We start from the raw sequence: 18,895 nt of genomic DNA, 5'->3' as shown, positions 1-18,895 counted from the left end.
GCAGAAGTGGTTCAGGCCCTCAGGTGCCCCAGTCCCACTGATCTGTAGTGAGACGTAACCCCCTTAGTGCCTGAGTCACTTAGGTACTTCACTGCAGCTGGGCGCCTGGGCAGGCCGACACACACAAGCTGTGCTGGAGCGAGCACGCTAGAGATAGCAATGTGGGTTTTGCGGCACAGGCTAACTGACTGAGTACGGACCCGGGGGCTGGGCTGACCTGTACTCGGGCGACTAGCCTGTGCCATCTCCCGTGCTGCAATGTCCACGTTGCTCTTTTGAGAATGCTAGCATGGGTCTGACTACCTGGGCTGAGAGGCACCTGCCCAGCTTCAGCGTAGACACATTTGAAAATTTTACCTGAAATGACTTGGTCAAGGTCACCCATCAGCCAGTGGCAGAGCTAGGAATAGAACCCAGGTCTCCTGAGTCCCTGTTTAGTGCTCGACCCGCTAGGCAACACATCCACCATGCTCCTCTTTAAACTCACATGAGTTTGTGCATTGAACAGTTGTCTTGCCATCCGTGAAATGGCTTTATGATGGTGGAGACAAATGGCCCTGTCTGGTTGGATCTCGTTCATGTCATGTCTGCTTCTGATACCCACAAAGTAAATTACATCACCATCATTCCTGATGTTTGTAGTGGCACAGGAGGCACTCATGGCTGTGCATTTCAGGCTGATTACTGTCTTGCTCAGAGGGTTATACTCAGTTATCCCCCTGTCACCTGCCTCTAGCTGTCCCCCCCACCCTGGCATACTATAGTCACCCAGAAATGCACTTGGTTCAGACTGCTAGTACATCTGCTTTACAATGTGTTCTCTTTGCAGTAAAAGGAAGCCTTCCAAGTGTCTCCACCTATTTCCTTCATAAGGAACCCTTTGTTTTCCTGATACACAATGCAGCTTTATTTGGTTCAGTCTCTTTCCTCCCAACTGTTTCCCAGCAAACTCTTCACAGAGGTAGGGAGAAAATATGAGGTGTATATGGGGACTTGTACTGGGAAGGTCAGGCATTGGACTAGAAACTTCTTCCCCTCAGCACATAAACAGCAGAGGAGACTACACCCTCTTATACAAAGGTGACCTCTGAGCAGTGCGTGGCCTTATCCTTTCTGTGCTGTGAACCAAGGCGAAGCAAGCAAGACTCCATATGCTGTTAATGAAGTATTTGCACCCAGGTACAAATAGCAGTGTCTGGGAGACACTCAAGGCCTGAAAGAGGATTTGAGGCCATGGCCACAGTATTATGGAGGTGACGAGAGGCACTAACATTCACTGTGGTGGCAAGAGACCGAGAATGGGAGGGATGGAAGGGGAAGCAAGGGGACCTGTGGATGAGCAGCGAGGGAACCTAGCAGAATGTAGGATGTCCTCTGTCTGAATCCAGACCCTAAGTGGCTGAGCCAGAAGGGAATAGAAAACAGAAAGAACCTGCCTTGGGAATTCAGGAATTCCCAGGTTCTAATACCTGTCCCTTCAATAGCGCCTTAGGTCCCCTATTGTCCGTTAGATGGGATAACACTCATCTCCCTCCCACTGTCATCTGCAGGTTAATCAGGAACTGGATTTCCAGCGAGAGGTTCCCCTTTTTTACAGCTTTAAACTACATCTGAACCCCAAACCCAGCAAGCCTTCTCCAGTTTGATCTCTGCAGCCTGCTGCTTCAGTGCAAGCGTGTCACTCCTGTCACCTGCTGGCTTGTGTCTGAGCATAGTGCTGGCCCTTGTCCCTCACAGGGCAGTAACCGCTAAAGCCCTGCCCTGTGGTACCAGTGGAGCCTGCCACTACTGGGCACAGACAGAGAGTGCGTGTGAGAGTCTAGAGAGCGTGGATAGAAGAGGAACCCGAAGGGGGCAGTACGGGGAATCATTTGTGTAGTTTGACTTCTGTGTTTGGGGTGGCAGCCCAGTCAAGCCAACGGGGCTGTGCCTGGAGAAGTAAATTCCATGTCCGCCCGAGGCTTGCAGTTTGGGGGGAGGGGGCAACGCTCCCCCCGTCCACCACCAAATTACTCCTGTGCCTGGAATGGAAGGAAAGGGGAAAGTAGCCATAGCGAGGAGCAAAGCATGCAAACGTTCAGAGTCTTATCCTCTTGGGGAAAGAAGAGCATCTAGATGCATTTCCACCTAGAATATACTTGGAATAAACGTTGGGGGTTTGCGTCAGGTCCTCTTGCTTCAGCTTTAGGCTTCTCTTAGCTATAACGGAGAAATCTTTTGGCTTTGCTAAATTTCCCTTTTCCACATCTGCCCCCTCACCCTCTCCCGCTCTGCCCCTATCACAGCTTTCTCACAGTCTCTCCTTGTTTTAAGGCAGCCCAGTAGTGGTGCTGTGGGGCGGCGGGGAGAGAGAGCTCGGGGAGGGGGGGTTCTTTTTGTACAGACCCCTTGGTTCACACTTCCCTCTCCCACCCATTAATTTGTTGTGGTCGGAGCCAGTAATAGCTGCTTTGTGCTAAGGCAAGGGAAGGAGGGGGGGAAAGCCCAGCACGCAGACAGCCAGACAGCGACTCCACTGTTTTCTATAAGGATGTTTTCCCTGCCCTCCCCCCCACCCCCGCCCACACACTTGAATAATGTTTTTGATTGTAATGGTCTGTCCTGGTTAAGGACACCCACGGTCTGTCTCTCTCTCTTGCTCTTCTGTAAACCATGTTAGAAGTTTTATTTTACTAATAGGAACACAAGTGTTTAAAGCAGCAAAAGGAGCTTTCAGCCACTGGCGAAAGAATGAAACCAGCCCTTGTGGGCCTGCGTTTCAGGTCTGGTCAGGAGCTGGGCAGTGCAGGCAAGGCCTTTGCTAGGACTCTGTGCCTCAGCTGTTTGCTAGAGCTGAAGTCTCTCTCCAAACTCGGTGATGTCTGTCTGTGGGTTATGGACCTCAGGAATGGCTGCTCTGTGATTGCTACCCAGTGATCGCTGTGACTACCTGGTCTCTGTGGCTCAGATTCACTCTGGCATGACTCCATGGACTTCAGTGGAATTGCTCCCATGGTACCAGTGTTGTTTGGCCCCCTGTGTCTCCTTGGAAACTGAAGTCATGCAAAACTTGATACACGTTGGGAGAAAATTCTTAGCTTCGTTGACGTTCTAATCTGACCGTCGGTGCGGAGGTGGGACCCCTTTTATTCTTGTGACACGGGGATGTGGCACTGTCGTGACGTGTTGCGCTGCTGCAGCACAACGGCTAGTGAATCAGTCTCATCCTGCTGCTATGCACGGCCATAACCGCACTGTGCCGAGGTGGGAATTGGAAAGGTGGCCTATGGATCAACATTGCGAAAGTGGTGACCTGGGCATCATCATCTGGCTCATCTCCATACACTTCAGTGGAGTTGAGCTTGCAGGGCTGGTGTCTAGTTGGGTGCCCTGTGTTTATCCTGAAACCAGAGTTATAGAAAACTTTATACCTCTTGGGAGAAATCCTAGCTCCATTGATGTCAGTAGAAACTTTGCCATGTCCTTTAGTGGGGACAAGGTTGCGCCTCGTGTGTGTATAGGCATGTAGCGTCTTCTCCCATGCTGCCCCATATGTGTGGGATGTGCTCACCGTGCAAAGCCACCTCACTGTTCTCCTTAAAATGTCTTCTTTAAAACTCTCCTCAGCTGTCATGCGTACAAAAAGCTTGACAGTGGTTTGGCAGCTGGTGTGCTGTGGTTGGTATCCTCTCACCGTTTCTTGTGCTCCATCAACTTGTTTATAGTCTTACACTCAGGTTGTAAGTTCTTTAGGGCAAGTATAATAGTATCCGTTAGCTGTTTGCACAGCACGAAGCACAACAGGGCCTGGCCTCTACACACGATTTTAAAACCGCTAATAACAATGATCTAATATATATAATACATATCAAAGCGAGGCTTGAGCCTGGGACCTTCAGTGCTGTCAGCCTCTGCCATTATTGCAAAAGGAGTTACTCTGCCAGTTGGCATCTGCAGGAGACTTTCATCTCCTGATGCACACCAGGGAGAGACAGGCCCACTTCGTCCTGCTGTGCTTTCTATTTGGGCAAGTTGGCTTCTCTACCTGTAAACGGTTCCGATCATGCTGAGCATCTCAGCCTCCCTGCCGTGTTGTGGAGCTAAACGAATGGATGCTTGTGAAACTTGCCAGTGTCCTCCCGTGAAAGATGGTGTAGAAATTCAATAGTATGTTTCACCCAGAGTAAATTCCCAATGGTCAATGCTGGATGGCAGAGGCCTTGGAGGTTTTTTGCTTTCCTCTGCAGCGTGGGGCACGGGTCACTTGCTGGAGAATTCTCTGCACCTTGAAGTCTTTAAACCACAATTTGAGGACTTCAATAACTCAGACATAGGTAAGGGGTCTGTTACAGGAGCAGATGGGTGAGATTCTGTGGCCTGCGTTGTGCAGGAGGTCGGACTAGATGGTCATAATGGTCCCTTCTGACCTTAATTCTGTGAGAGACACTGATTTCTTACCTCCCCACCGACCATAGGCAAAAAAGGTGAATTTGTCATTTTTCCAGAGGGGGAAAGAAAATACAAAACAAAAAACCAACGTGCCCAATGTGTTGATGCTGACTAGTGAGTTCTGCCCTTGATTTGCAGCCTGGATTGCTAAATTCAGAATTGTATGCGAGAGAGGGAAGGAAGCAGTATTGAAATACACGAGCTCTGGTTGAGATGAAACCTGAGGCACTTTGGTAGAAACATAAAGGTGCCAGGGTTCTAGACTGGCTCAGCAGAAGGTGCTGCAGATTAGGACTGAGCTGCATTGCAGAGCTGAATGAGGTCCCAGGGCTGGCTTAGGAAGCAGCATTGCAGGTGAGAGGGTGTGATGCTAGAGAGTGGGTGGAGGAGGGTTACTGTAGGGCAGCATTGAGGCTTCTTGGCAGAGCTGCAGAAGGAGAAAAGCTTGCACAGCCTTTTCCCAGACTATGCCCTCCAGGGTACTTAGTTCCTCATGTTTGTGAGCATCAAACCCAATTGTCAAATGCGTGTGTGGGGGAAACAAGTGAAGCTTTTGTTTCCTTTTTATGGGTAGTTGGTGGAAACCTCACATGAAAGAGGTTGCAAAGGGATGAAAATAGTGTTCCCAGACTTGTCAAATTGGGATCCAGTAGGTGAATAATGGTACACGTGAGCCCACGGTTTTGTAACAGCCGTCTCGGCACAGCCATGCCAAGATTTTTATGTAACCAGCGGGGCAGGGGAGGCAGCATGCATCTGAAGCTATCCTGAAACTCTCAGATTCTTAATGCAGACCAAGGCTCCATCCTGGCTGATTCTCCTTCCCGCCTCCTGGACATGCCTGACAGGTTTATTTGTTACTTTACAGGACCTCTGGGGTTTGTTTACAAATAGGTATATTTTTATTTATTGTCCCTTGACAGTTCCTGGTTGGGGGGCATCTAAAGGGGCTGCTCTCTGAGCTGTCAATGGTTTTAAAACTGGGATGCAAAAGTGACTGGGCACCAAACCATAGCTACTGTATTAACAGTGCTTAAAAAAATCCATCCTCCCTCTTTAAATGTGGAAATCTGATTTCCATTTTTAGTTATTTTTCAGAAGATCCTTATGCTGCACCAATGACAAATCCATGGAGGAACATGCAGAAAGCCACGTGAAGTAGCCACATAAGTTTATCTGCAGAGAAAGCAACGTTCTGCCCTTGTGACGTTGTTGTGACCTGGCGATCTTTGTGTTGTGACATCACACCAGTGGCTACATTGCAATGTTGCTATGTTCAGACAGGATTGCTGCTGTGGCAGCGGGAGACGGGTTTTTGATTCCTTGCAGGCTATTGGATGGACCAATGGGAACATGAGGCTATCATGGGGAATTTGGGGGGAGTGGTGAGACTCAACCAATTATTATTTCCTGCATCTGTGAGGGTGCCTAGGATGATGGACAAGGGTTTTCTCTGAATGAGCCCTCCCAGATTTCTGAGTCTAATGAAGAGGTTCTGGCACCGTGGTGGATGACTTTGGGAAGAACGACCTACTCAGCATATCTACCTGGAGCATCTAAGACTAATTCCTGGCTCACAATTTGCTGCGACGTGGCAACCTTCCATTCTTAGATGCCTGCACAACTAACTCTGGTACTCTTAAAACACAGGGTATTTCTAGCACCTCACCTGCCCTAAGTCAAGGATGGAAATCCCCTGCTTGCTTGGGAGGACAAGACATTTCTCAAGCAGGCTGGGATCCTTAAATGTTTGCAAAGGGATCTGAGGTCATAGGCGCACCTGCTTGTGTTGAGGGTGTTGGTTGGCTCTTCCTTGAAAAAGTGCAAGTGGGTTCGATTAGGTTTTTATGCCTTGCCCGTCTCCCTGGTTTCTGAGCTCCCATTTCCCTTTATGCATAAGATGTAGGGCAAGATTTTCAAAAGTGACATCGGCACTAGGGATTTGTTTACATGACCAGCTAGTGTGCAGCAAGCCAGGGCATAAATCTGCAGTGCACTAACCTGCTGGCACAAACTGGCCACGTGCTTCCTGCTATTGTGCACTAAAAGCACTTGGTGTCTCCCTGAAAGTCATAGGACACAGGCACAAAGTCACTTTGTAAAGTGGGTCACAGGCTCCAAAGTCACGTAGGCAGTTGTGCAAACCTTACCCATAATCCTTAACTAAATTACAAAGCCCATGTGTCCGCTAGGAGTACTGGAGGTGAGAGCGGCTGCGCTCTCACCTCTGCTAGTATTACTAAGAGGTCTTGAGGAAGTCCGCTGATTCCTCTGTCTCTCAGCTGCCTCATGTGTGGGAGGTTTGGGAGAGCTGTGCTCAGATGCTCAGAATCTCTTAGGATCAGATTCCAACGGAGAACGTATTCCACCCATCGCCACTATCAGCAGGCTAACACTGTGGTAAACCCTGCCTCCCAGCCATCCCCCACGACTTGCATGTGTACAGTTTACATCTCAGCTCACACCATAGTGAGGAATCTTTGCTCTCTGCATACATGTCCCTCATTTGATCTGAGGTGCTTGGAATTCCATGCTAACAAACCTTGTGAGGTAGTGAGGTGAGTGTCATTTGACCCGCTTTACAGAGAGGGGAAACTGAGGCAGTGCGAGGTTAACTCAAAGTGTCAAAGCCAGGAATTGAACCCAGGAGTCCTGACTCTCCATCCTCTGTCAAAACCCACCATCTTGTGTGCAGTTTTAGGAGTGAATGAACTGGCTGTCTTTCAACTTTACCCTCCCCCTAAAAGAGAGGCCGCCATGGCCCTTCACTTGCCTGGAAATGTTCAACACACGGGCCCGTTGCACTGTATAGGAGCCTCTCTTTGCATACAAGGTGCTGTTGACATGGCCGACGGCTGTCAGAAGTGGCAGAGGTGTCATTTGCCGGTTTAGTGGAAAGGCAGGGTGATCCAGTGGTTAGGGTGCCGGCCTGGGACTGGAGAGCGCTGGGCTCAGATCCAGATTTGCCAGAGATATCCTCTGAGATCTAGGGCAAGTCACTTTGCCTCTCTGCCTCCGTCGCTCTCTAGAAAATAGGGATGATAGCCCTGCCGTCCCTCACAGGGATGTTGAGGATGAGCACGTTAAATAATGTGGTGGCTCAGATATTGTGATAACGTGAGCTCCAGAAGTACTTAACATAAAAAATAAATGTAGCATAGCAATCTGGGAGTCTGACTAGCGGAGAGATCCTGGGTGAGTCACTTCTCTGTGTACCTGTATCCTCAATACATCCTTATTGCACAGGGCTGGGGATGCTGAGTGTCGCGAAGTGTTTTGAGACACTGCAGTGGGAGATGCGGGAGGAAGGCGAAGTGTGTGCTATCAGTGACTCTTTATTCTGGTTGGTTGATTAAAACCGTGAGGTAAATTCTCCGCAGGTCTAGAAGCAGCTAATTCCCCCCTCTCCTGCCCCCAAATCCTTTATAGCTACTGTCCGTGAGCTTTGCCTGGAGCCATTTCTGTTGAAGATGGGCTCAGCACCACCCTTCCAGCTGTGCTGTCAGGGCCACTGCGTTCATTCCCTAGGAGGAGGGTGTTTTCGGTTGGCTTGACAGATGTGATAACATGCAGGATGCCTCCTATCCCCACCACCCCAACACACCCCAGCTTGGCTTGGCACCGCACGTGGGACTGGTCTCTGGTACTGGATCAGTTCTGTTCTGCCGTCAGCAGACCTGAGTCTCAGCCGTTGAAACCTACAGTGAGTCTACAATAACCTCAAGAGAGGAGAACCCCTCCCCGCCCAACTCTGCCCTTGCTTTCCTGTTTCCTACAGTGGTAAAAGTCCAAGAAGACACAAATGGGACCATGTACATTAATGGAGTCCTGAGAGTTTGCCTCCTCTTCCCCTGTAATGCTAATCACCCTCCTTATAATGCTGTTTTTTTTCCCTACTTGTCAAAGCTGGGTTCCACATAGGCTGATTTTTTTAAATGACTTTATTACCGAGTGTGCTCGTCCCCATTCCCAGCCTGCCTCCCACCCACCCCCCATCCCTGTGCCCTCTGCTCCAAATGAGGCACCTGCTGTTCTCATTGCCATGCTAGCTGGTAGCTGCTGAGGGTGGCCTAGGAAGGAGTTTGTGCTTGTCTAGGCCTGGCATGGTGGGATCCGTTCCTCAATGCCTAGCCATCAGGACAGCTTCTCCCCACGCAAGCCAGCCTGCTTGCGAGCTTCAAAATCCTGCCTCTTTGCAGAGGAAGGGCTGTGGTTAGCACTGTCATGAAATCAGAGGCCAACAAGCAAAATCACAATCACTTTCCTCACTAGCTCAGTCGTTAGGAGCCAGCCACTGGGGCTGCACAGGATGCTTTCCTGCTGATGACTAGACGCTGGAGCAGCGCGGAAGCTGGGAGTGTTCACTTCTGCAGCCACCCAGGACGGAGTGGGTACCAGAAAGTAACTCATCGACCTGTCTGTGCCTGTCTCTCAGTGTTGGTTCCCCAGTGCTGCGCTTTGGGCACCTGCTCCCATGGCTGAAGTGTAGTGGGGCTGCCCCTTGATCTGCAAGGAGTGGAACCGGGGGCCGGGATAGGGGTGAAAGCAGCAGCCCTGAGGCAGCTGAAGGTCTGGAACCACAGCTACTAACACGTGACTCCTGAAACCTGCATGGTGAGTTGCAGACTCAGATGCCAGTTCTGTTTCATCTGACCGCCTGCAGGCGTTAGACCGGTCTGTGCCTTGGCCATTATTTAACATCTCAGCTGCAGGATCATGCATCTGGGATACTAGAGCATCAGTGGCCAAATTCTCGTTTTGGGGTGGATGCTGCAGCCTTTCTAGTGCTGCATGCTTCTCCCCTCTGGGTGATCCCAGGCTCTGAATGTGATCAGAGTTTCTTTAAAAGTTCTATATATTTTTTAAGCCTGGAGGTTAAAAACACACGACCCTACAGCTAGTACAGGAGGAGATAAAAGCAAACAATAGAGTGACTGTGCAATCCTGCAGACAATGGGGCAGATGAACAGTAAATGAGGGGATTAACCTCGGCATTATCTGAGGTAGGCCGAGACCCTAGCTTGTTTGACCAACCTCCCATCACGGCAGAGGCATCTCAGAGAGGAGGAAACTGGCCCCTTTCAGAGAGCTGGCAAACAGGGCTGCCTCTGAAGACTTATGGGGATCCCTGTTCACACCCGTAGGTGTAGCCCAGTGTGTCCTTTCATTCCTCCTTGTATGGCACCAGCTGGGAGGAGTGGGGAATCCATCTTGGTGGTAACTGGGATGGTCCCTGGATCCCAGGGCTGTTCTACCTTGGCTGTCCGAGCTCCCGGAACACTTTGTGTATTGGAAGGCCAGTTGTCTGAATAGGCAGCTCTCAGTGGAGCCTGGCTTGCAAAGTGAAGCAGTCAGGGAGAGGATATTTGTACTGCATGGGGCTCCTTTGCACCTCACCTTTCTTTCTCCTCTCTGGTTAACTTCCCACAACGTAAACCAAATCCTTGTGGCTCCACATCTCCCCCAGGGACTCCCTTCAGCGCCCCCCACCCCCCGCCCACATCTTTGCCATTCCTTAATTAGCCAGTGGGTCACTCATGAACAACTTGGGCGTCTCCCTGTTCAACGGCCAGGTCTGATCAAGGGTTCGGAGGACAAGGCTGGGAGTTCGAAAGTCTTGGGTTTTGACTGTCTGGTTGTGTCCTTGGGCAGATCTTTTCATCTCATTCTCCATTGCTTCTGGGGGTTGACAGGTGGACACGGAGCACTTTGAAGATAAAACTCGCTCTAGAAGTGCCTTGTGTTAACATGATTCGATTAGTCCCCAAGGGCTGGAAGCGCTTACACTAAAGAGACATACTTAATAACTTTTTTTGTAAGGCCTATCCAGCCCGGCCCTTCTCCTCCCAGAGGAATGATATATAACATGTTTGCTTTTATTTCGGTAGGAATTTAGCAATTGGGATTGGAATTCAGAATTTCCCAGAAGGCCTTGCTGTCAGCCTTCCTTTGCGTGGAGCCGGATTTTCAACGTGGAGAGCATTTTGGTAAGTTGTGCTCCTCCTAAAACGTTCTTCAAGCTTTGAAACGTGTCCGTCAAGCCATCTCCCAGCTGCTGTTTCTGCATGGTTGCCAATAATGCTCTGCTTTCTATGCAGTGCCCTGTTACTAGCTCCAGTTCAGGACTCATCAGGGGCTTGGCTGTGTTTGGGGAAAAGCTGTTCCATTTTGAAGCTTTCTCCAGCCTTTATGTACTGGGTGACAGCTATGAGAACAGTGAAGGAGACAGGATCTCACCAGTCCCACGTTACTACGTTCAGCAGCTGATGTTTTTGCAGTGATCAGACGTTGTGGGGCAAGCTACAGGTGCAGCTCGCATTCGTTCCAACTTCGTAGAAGAAAAACAATGGCTCGTCTGTTCTGTCTCATGTGGCCACACCGCCGCGGTAGAATGGGCAAGATTTGAACTGTGATTGCCCGTGTCTTGTGATGGGGTGGAATCCGTGGGCTAGATGAAGATAAATAGATGAACAAAAGAGAGCGTTATGCTTAAATCGTGTTTCTCCTGCCTGCAGAGTCGCCTCTCCCGTGGGCCAACCCCCTGGTGCCTGCTCTCCTGCATCACATTTCTAAGAGCATTCAGAGAAGGATACAAATTGGTCCACCAAGCAGAGCCTGTGCCACAACTCTGACTTCCCTTGTTGCTTCAACACATTTACAGAAATTTAACTTCTGACCTTAACGTTACCTTCCCTTCACTGTTTGGCCCGGCAGGACAATCGTTTCTCGCCCGCTTTAAGGCCTGGGAATGCTAAAAATACAACCGTGTTTTCTCTAACCAGTTTTTGATGCTCTTATCTGATTGGCTTGTGCCAAACACGTTTTTTCACACTGCTCCCATATGTTGCCCACATAGGTGCATGTAGCCACACCTGTCCTGCTGCCCAATTGTGTTCATCTCAGTGCATTCTGGGAAATTCTAGGCAGCTGTCCCAGTAGTGTCACGACAGAGGACAGCACCTGAAAGACATCAGCACAAAGCAGCATGAGTGGCACGGGGATAGTATATTTTGGGATGTCTGACCAAACAGAGAGCTGGGAGGAAGGAATACGACTGGCAAGGTTAGGAGGTCTGTGGGCTGCAAAGAAACCAGGGTGTTGGATCAATTATAGGAGGACAGTGTAGGCTACCAGCAAAGGCAACACGTGGTTAGCATCCACGGCTAAGGACAGAACATTAGTCATCATACTGTGTTTAGAGCCATGCCACCGACTTGCTACACGGTCAGCAAAACCTTGTAGCACAGATAGGACTTAAGGAGAGAAAATGGACGTGTTCTGAAGGGATCCCCACTCCAACAGTGGACCAGTGCTTAGCTGATTCACAGGGCCCTCTGTGTGGAGGGTAGCCATAAACTGGTGGGGTGGAGGAGAGGCCCATTGGGGGAAAAACTAGAGGATTGTTTGCCTGCATAGAGCCAGGTGTTCCCAAGTCTGTCTGCAGCCTTTCGTCACCTTCCAAATTAAAGAAGGGGACCTGTCTTCTGCTGTGTTTGCTCAGGAAGGGCTCAGATGCTCTCATTTGTTTTGCAAGGGCTGGTAAACATCTCTTTTTCTTCACACAGGTTCGGGGGTGGGAAAGCAGGTTTGCCTCTGCTCTGCACCCTCAAAAGCAGGGCAGCCTAATGCTAATCAGAGCCTGCCAGGTACATTCTGCATTTACAGACTTTGTACCTCTATTTAATAGGATGTATCCATGTCCTGAGTGGGCTGATTGGGCCCTCGGGGTCCAACAAACACCTGCACTATGTTGGGTATGAAAAGGGGTAAAGGAAGGATTTCCTGTGTCCCTTCAGGGCTTTTGATCTTGGTTCTCTTACAGGTACGGACAGCTAAGTGGCATGGTGGAGCCTTTAGCTGGTGTCTTTGGTGCCTTTGCAATGGTGCTAGCAGAACCTCTCCTCCCCTATGCTTTGGGCTTTGCTGCCGGTGCTATGGTCTATGTGGTCATGGATGACATCATCCCAGAAGCACAAACCAGGTGAGGGAAATTGCTCTGCACCCTAGCTGCCAACACCCTGAAGCCATGTTCACTGGCTGGCCTTTGCTTGTGACTAAATTCTCTTTCCTTCCTCGTCCCGTGAAAGGGAATGTTGTAGTGCAAAGGAACTCTTTGGGGTCTCATCCACGAGGAGAGGGCACACGCCACTTTACAAGCTAGCACTGTTAATAGCATTTCAGCCATTTGCCAACCATGGTCACACCTCAGAGACATGTTCTTAAAAACTGGTTCCACCCACTCCCTGGCTTATATCATGTGGCACGTCAGTGTGAAAGCCCATTTCCAACAAGCAACAGGATGCAGAGCCATAATGAACTGTAAGGAGGTTGACCGTTCTCCTTATTTTTGCTCCAGATGGGCAGACTTTTACTGTTGTTGTCGTTTCAGACTGTGAATGTTCTTGGAAAAGTTATTTTTTTTTTAATGCATTTGCTTTGCTGAAGGAATTATCAGGTTGGCAAGTCACTGAACCGGTGTGAGATGTAGCAGGAGTGGCTCTTTCGGAGCTGTCCCTCAATGCATGTGGCTTGAAAGTGTTATCACTGAACTGTTATATCGTAATAACGCTGTGCCCAAACCTGGTTGGACCCCATGGTTCTAAGTGCTGTATGAAAATACTAGGAAGGACTGTCCTGGCCCTGAAGAGTTTACAGTCTAAAAGACAACAGGCGGGTGAGAGAAACAAATAGGGTGGGGATAGGAGAGACATGGTAACAAGTAAATACAGAGGGAGGTGCACAATGCTTAACCAATCCATAGCAGTGATTATAGCTGTCAAGCTACTAGCAATAAGGGGTGTCAGCTCCCCACCTTTATCTTAGGAAGTAGGTGCAAATAATGGAGGAAAGAATGAGTCTGTCCCTCCCTGACTCCATTTATTGCCTCAGTGAGACTTCAGAGGAGAAAATTGCATTTGAGATCTGTGGTTAAGATTCTCAAAGCCACCTAGGAGAGTCAGACATGTCCCCCATTCATTTGAATGGAATTGCATGTCTGAATCCCCAAGATGGCTCAGCCTGTCTCTCAGAAGTGATTCAATGGCAAAGTGAGCTTAAGCTTAGTTGCCAGGGTGCGAGAGCTCTCAGGGGCTGAAGAATGAAAGGGAAGCACCCTTGACTCAATCTCCCAAAGGAACAGCTTGGGTGAGTCTTATTTTGACTGGAGGGAAGGGTCAGCATGATGTAAGGCCTTCAAAGAAATGGGGGAATAAAGATGATTTTGGAAGATTCCCTTCATTTCATAGGTGAGAAGTGCTGTCAGCCTGAAAGGACATTCTGAAACATGACACTCACTCCCTCTCCTTTCCTCCTTGCAGTGGCAATGGGAAGCTGGCTTCCTGGACCTCCATCTTAGGGTTTGTGGTGATGATGTCCCTGGATGTTGGACTTGGATAAGGGCGGATTTACTGTTGACCAACGGGAGATGACATCCGAGCAATTTGCATGGCAGCAGTTGGAACTGGAAACTTTTCTTCTTCTAAGATTTTTTTTTAATATATATATTGATTAGGTTTGGTGTTGATTATCTATGATTTTATATATATATATATATATTTTGCTGTAACATAACGTTGATTGTTTTAAAAGCACAAAAATTGGTGGCTCCTTGCAGGTCCTGGGTTTCCTTTGCCACCAAGTTCTTTCTCTTCTCTACTGGGTCATCGATAGGACATATATCAGCCAGGCTGCCGTTTGTGGTTTACTTTTCCTCTGATTTTTGGGCATTTCCATAATGGTCAAAACTCTTTTGGTTTTGACCATACTTGTTCTGTATGCAGTAAGAGAGTCACAATCAAATGTCTAAAGAGTCTCCTGATTAAATAGAAGAACAATTGATGGGTAAGTTTGTGTAGTGTCTGAACTTCTGAACTCTCTCTTGGAAGTATGGAAGTGCCAGCACTAAGATGGGAACCTTCACAAATAGGTGTGTCTAATACATACTGCTGAAGCTTGAGAATTTTTCAGTGGCATCAGCTATTTTGATGGATACAAATAATATGAACCAACAAAAAAAGAAGCCTTGTGCAAATCATGTCAAGATATAGAAGCTGAGAAGATACCAGTTTTCCGTGCAGGATATGTCTTTTTAATGGGGCCTTACTCCAGTATAGTCAAATGGGCAATTCTTTGCCTCTTCAAAAAATTGAAAGAAGACATCTGTTTTCTAATGTGCAATCTTTTAGGATGCAAACTGGTTATATAGATTTGTTTGTAAGGTGCTATGTGACTCTGTTGTATAGCAGGGTTCATTATCCGCTTGGGCCTATGGTTTTGTTTCATAAATTGCTGTGTTATGATTGCTGTTTTAAATCCAAGTGAAAATCTCCATGAAGTATTGAGTTATGCTCTTTCCAGAAGTTGGCCTGTTAGCGTGGTCCCCCAGTGAAGGAGTCCACGTTAGCTTTTGAAGGATAAATCTGGTCCTCATGACATCTCTCATTTTCCCTAGCACTCATCCGATTAATTCATTGCCCAGCACGGACTCTCAGCAATGCACGACCTTGGCGTTTTTTCTCCCACTTTCCAAGTGTGTGTTTGGCTAACAATGGTTCCCAAACATGCCAAATCTCTTGTTTTAACAGATCAGGAGCAAGCCCTGCTCCTCGTAGTTGGACACGCACTCACACAGCGAGCATGATGGAATTTGACTTTTTCACATTAAGCTGAATAATGAAAAGCAGAAGTCAAGATAATGACGGAGATCACGCATCCCGGTTCACTTTCTAGTCAGGCTGTGCTCCCCCATCAAAATGGGGTTTGATTAGACACTTGGGCAGGCACAGTAAATAGTTGGATTGCCTGGCTGATATCTAGGCAGCTCACGCCCTCCAGGCTTACGTTTGTAATATGTATGCCACAGAGATTCACTCATGAGAGTCATAGGCCATGTACACCAGAGACAGTCTCCCAGTAAACGATAAGTAGATCCTCCTAGAGAGGCTGTAGGAATGCAGCCAAGAGGACTAGGCACTAATGAACTAAGTTAAAACCATGGAATTGTGGTTCGGTTCAGCTTGTTGGCTGGATTTTGTCTGTATTTATTTGTATGTTATTCTGAATAATATAAAAATGCTGGTTGCCAATGGACCTGACCTTTTTACTGTGATTAGTTTCAATAAATGGGAAATTCAGAGTCTTTGCTGACTTATTTTGCTGCAGTTGATCCTTCCATTTTCTTCTTCTCCCTGCATTTTATTACATTCCTTCCTCTTAATTCGATTAGGTTTGCCTGAGGTCTTTATTCTGAGATAGTCCAAAAATAATGCACTTGATGCTGCAACAAAACACCTTCTTCCCCCCTCCCACCATCACCAAAGAGTAACCTCTTCAAAGAGAAGTCCTATCATCTGGCATCAATATTTAGATTCATACTGCAGGGAGTTCACTCTTCGTTGGATTTGCCATGCCAGATCAGATCACTGATCCATCAAGTCCTGCATCTGACACTTGTCAGCTCCTGAGGCTTTGGAGAAATAATAGGAAGTGTCCTAGAGAGTAGGAGTGAAATCCTGGCCCCAATTGGGGTGAAAGTGAGTTTTTTGCCATGGACTTCAGTGGAACCAGGATGTCATCTTTGGTATCCATACAACAAAGTCCGCCATCCCAGGGAGTATCAATTGGCAGTTTTGGCAGAGGCCAAGGATGGAGTGGGAACAGAAGGTGCTCTCTGTTCTAGACCCTGGAATTGATCCCACCAAAAGAAGATTGAGGCACACGTGTGGGGAAGTTCCTGCCATCGATGTCCGTTCTTAACCTGTCCTGTGGACCTCAGAGCAGCAAAGAAGCTGAAAGCGTGACCCATGAGAATTGCTACTTCCGTGTGGTCACCTCAGAGGGCTTTGACCAAAGGTAGGGGGAAGTACCAATATCCCTGTGGAACAGACAGATCAGCTTCAGCACAGAGGTGACTTTCCCAAGGCCCCACAGAGAGAGAGAGAGAGAGAGAGAGAGAGAGAGAGAGAACAAAGGCTGCTTATGTCAGTTCTGTACCCTGTCCATAAAACCATGTAGTCTTTACAGAGATAAGCCCTGATCCTTAACCCATGAGGTCAATGGGAGTGGCTGGTGCTCAGCATCTTTGAAAATCAAGCTGATAGACAACTGGTTGGACTGCCAACATTGTTCAAAGTCTGTCAGGACTGTGGCTTTTCATTTTAAACCAGGAGCCTGGATGTAAAGGGTAGACGCCTTTGGGTTGGTGGGTATTGTTTGGAGTGTCCCCAGGTCAGGATTTTGCAGTGGCGTTTTTGTAAGCAGCGTGTTCTGATTTGAGTTTGGCGTATGGTGTGACTTGGTACAACTCCCCCCCCCCCACCCGTTATTTATTTAGAGAAAACCTTGCCCTCAGATGGCTGGGAGACGACATTGCATAATGCTTTTAATCCTGCATTAGATGTAGCCAGCCAAGATCATTATGAACATTCGACCTGTAGAAATAGGGGTGGAAGGGTATTGTAGAAAATAACATGAAAGTCTTTCTTTTCTGTTTGTGCCCCAGAGGTGAAGGGAAATTATATACGTCTGTCTTGTTGTGATTGAACGTCTGGCTGAAGTCCAGATCTGAAATTATGCCTGGGAACAATAGCTGTCAATGAAAACACCGTGTTCTAAGCAAATACAATATAAACATGCTGCCACCTTGCACGAGATGGTGGGGAGTTGTTTTGCTTGTCACTCTGGGATACAGCTGTTCCTGTAGGAAGAAAGTGACAGTCATAAGGATATTGAACTGAGATAGAATATAGAGGAAGGATGGCCTGGTAGTTAGAATGCTAGCTGGGGTCATGAGGGAGCTGCATTCAGTTCCCTCCTTTGCCACCGACTTCCTGTGTGATCTTGGACAGTCTCTCTGTACCTCAGCTCCCCATGTGTATACTGGGGTAATAGCACTGCCCAGCCTGTGAGGGGGATAAATATGTTAAAGATTTCCAGGGTGGGTCACAGGATCATAGAGGGCATACAAGTATCTGAGAGAGCTTTTTACCGTCTACCAGTAAGACTGGCAAGATGTTGAGGTGAATCCATGGATCTCGGGTGTCAGGATAACATAAAGAACCATGGGAATGTTTTGTTTCCAAGTTTCTTTGATGTACTCTGTGTGTCTGGTGTCCTTTGTATAATCGCCTGTTGTTCCCCTTCCACTAACTGGCAGGGATGGTGGGGTGGGCATTCTGGCCTAGTGATTGGAGCTGGGGCAAAGATCCAGGGTCAGAAACTGAGCAGAGTTTGAGCAAACTGGATCAGGGCTAGGGAGCAAGGCGGCCACAGGCATAAGCATTGAGCAGCCACTGGCCAAGTGCTACTGCTGGACTCAGGCAATCTGGCCAATGAGGGCTTTCAGCTGCGGTTAGCTGGCTGATCCCGGGCCCAGCTGCAGGACCCAATTCCTGACACTAACTTCCGTGACTACCTTTTAGATGGGGAGCTCTTTGGAGCACAGACTGGAGATCCTTGCGTGTTTGGAAAGCACCTGGCACAGGGCAGTCGCTGCTGTACAGAGATGTTGAACAATGCTGTTTTTGATTCTTCACTTTCTAAGCAGACAAACCGACTGAGAGCCTGGTGTGGCGGTCCCAGCCCCCAATAACTGACACAAGCTGCTGGTTCCATTTTAAAAATGCACCCTTGTTGTCTGGATTTAAGGCCTGATCAGGGTTGAATGAGCGAGTGGCTCAGTGATGTTCTCCATGGTTTCTTTATTTATCAGTATTAATGATCGATTACTGTGCTCATGTCCAGTGATGAGCTGCCAAAATATTAACAAGCGGTTCCCTCCTCCTCACCCCATGAGGGGGTCATGCCCTCCCCAGGACTCCTGCCCCATCCAATCCCCCCACATTCCTTGACAGCGCCCCCCCGGACCTCTGCCCCATCCACCCCCCTTCCCTGTCCCCTGACTGCCCCCTGTCGCCCCATCCAACCTCTGCTCCTTCCTGACTGCCCCCTCAGGACCCTTGCCCCCATTCAGTCCCCTGTTTCCTGCCCTCTGACCTCCTTGACACTAATTCATCCCCACAACTCCCCTGCTCTCTAGCCAACGCCACCTCCATGCTCCCCGCCCCCTTACCGCGCTGCCTGGAGATGGGGCCTGGGCTGGGCTGCTTGGCCGGGGCTGGAGTCGGGGCGCCCGGCCGGGGCCAGGGCCAGAGCTGTGCTGCCCGGCCAGCCGAGGTCGGGACCAGGCCGGAGCCGCGCCCCCCGGGGATGGGGTAGGGGGCCAGGCCGGAGCCATGTGGTGCCTGGAGCCCTCCTCACACCCTAGCCCCAGCAAACCTATGGGAAGCCACTGCTTCCTTCCCAGCTCTCCCAGGCTTCTCATGCGAACAGCAATTCACGGGAAGCCTGGGAGGGAGAGGAGGCAGAGGCAGAGTGAGGTGAGCTGGGGCCAGGGGAAGGGCAGGGAGCTGCTGGGGCTGTTGTTAAATTTAAAAGCCTTTTTCGAACCAGTTGTCCCTCATGGGACAGC

General features: G+C 48.9%; 1 protein-coding gene across 7 annotated transcripts in view; it reads left to right on the top strand.

The window, feature by feature from the left end:
• SLC39A11 (solute carrier family 39 member 11) overlaps positions 1 to 18,895 on the top strand; it is a 415,701-nt gene that overhangs the window by 249,058 nt on the left and 147,748 nt on the right. For 6 of the 7 annotated variants that reach the window (XM_030534250.1, XM_030534246.1, XM_030534248.1 and 3 more), the window contains 3 exons: positions 10,317 to 10,415; positions 12,251 to 12,409; positions 13,746 to 15,565. The exons of the other annotated variant lie outside the window; for it this stretch is intronic. In XM_030534250.1, coding sequence (XP_030390110.1) covers positions 10,317 to 10,415; positions 12,251 to 12,409; positions 13,746 to 13,824 — 337 coding nt within the window. In that variant the 3' untranslated portion in view covers positions 13,825 to 15,565. Of the gene's footprint in view, positions 1 to 10,316; positions 10,416 to 12,250; positions 12,410 to 13,745; positions 15,566 to 18,895 lie in introns of those variants that run through there. 7 annotated transcript variants of the gene reach the window in all.

The sequence above is a fragment of the Gopherus evgoodei genome, chromosome 15 (genome assembly GCF_007399415.2).
Source record: "Gopherus evgoodei ecotype Sinaloan lineage chromosome 15, rGopEvg1_v1.p, whole genome shotgun sequence".
NCBI lineage: Eukaryota > Metazoa > Chordata > Testudines > Testudinidae > Gopherus > Gopherus evgoodei.
The sequence above is the reverse complement of the archived record's forward strand: the minus strand, read 5'-3'. Positions and strand labels throughout refer to the sequence as shown.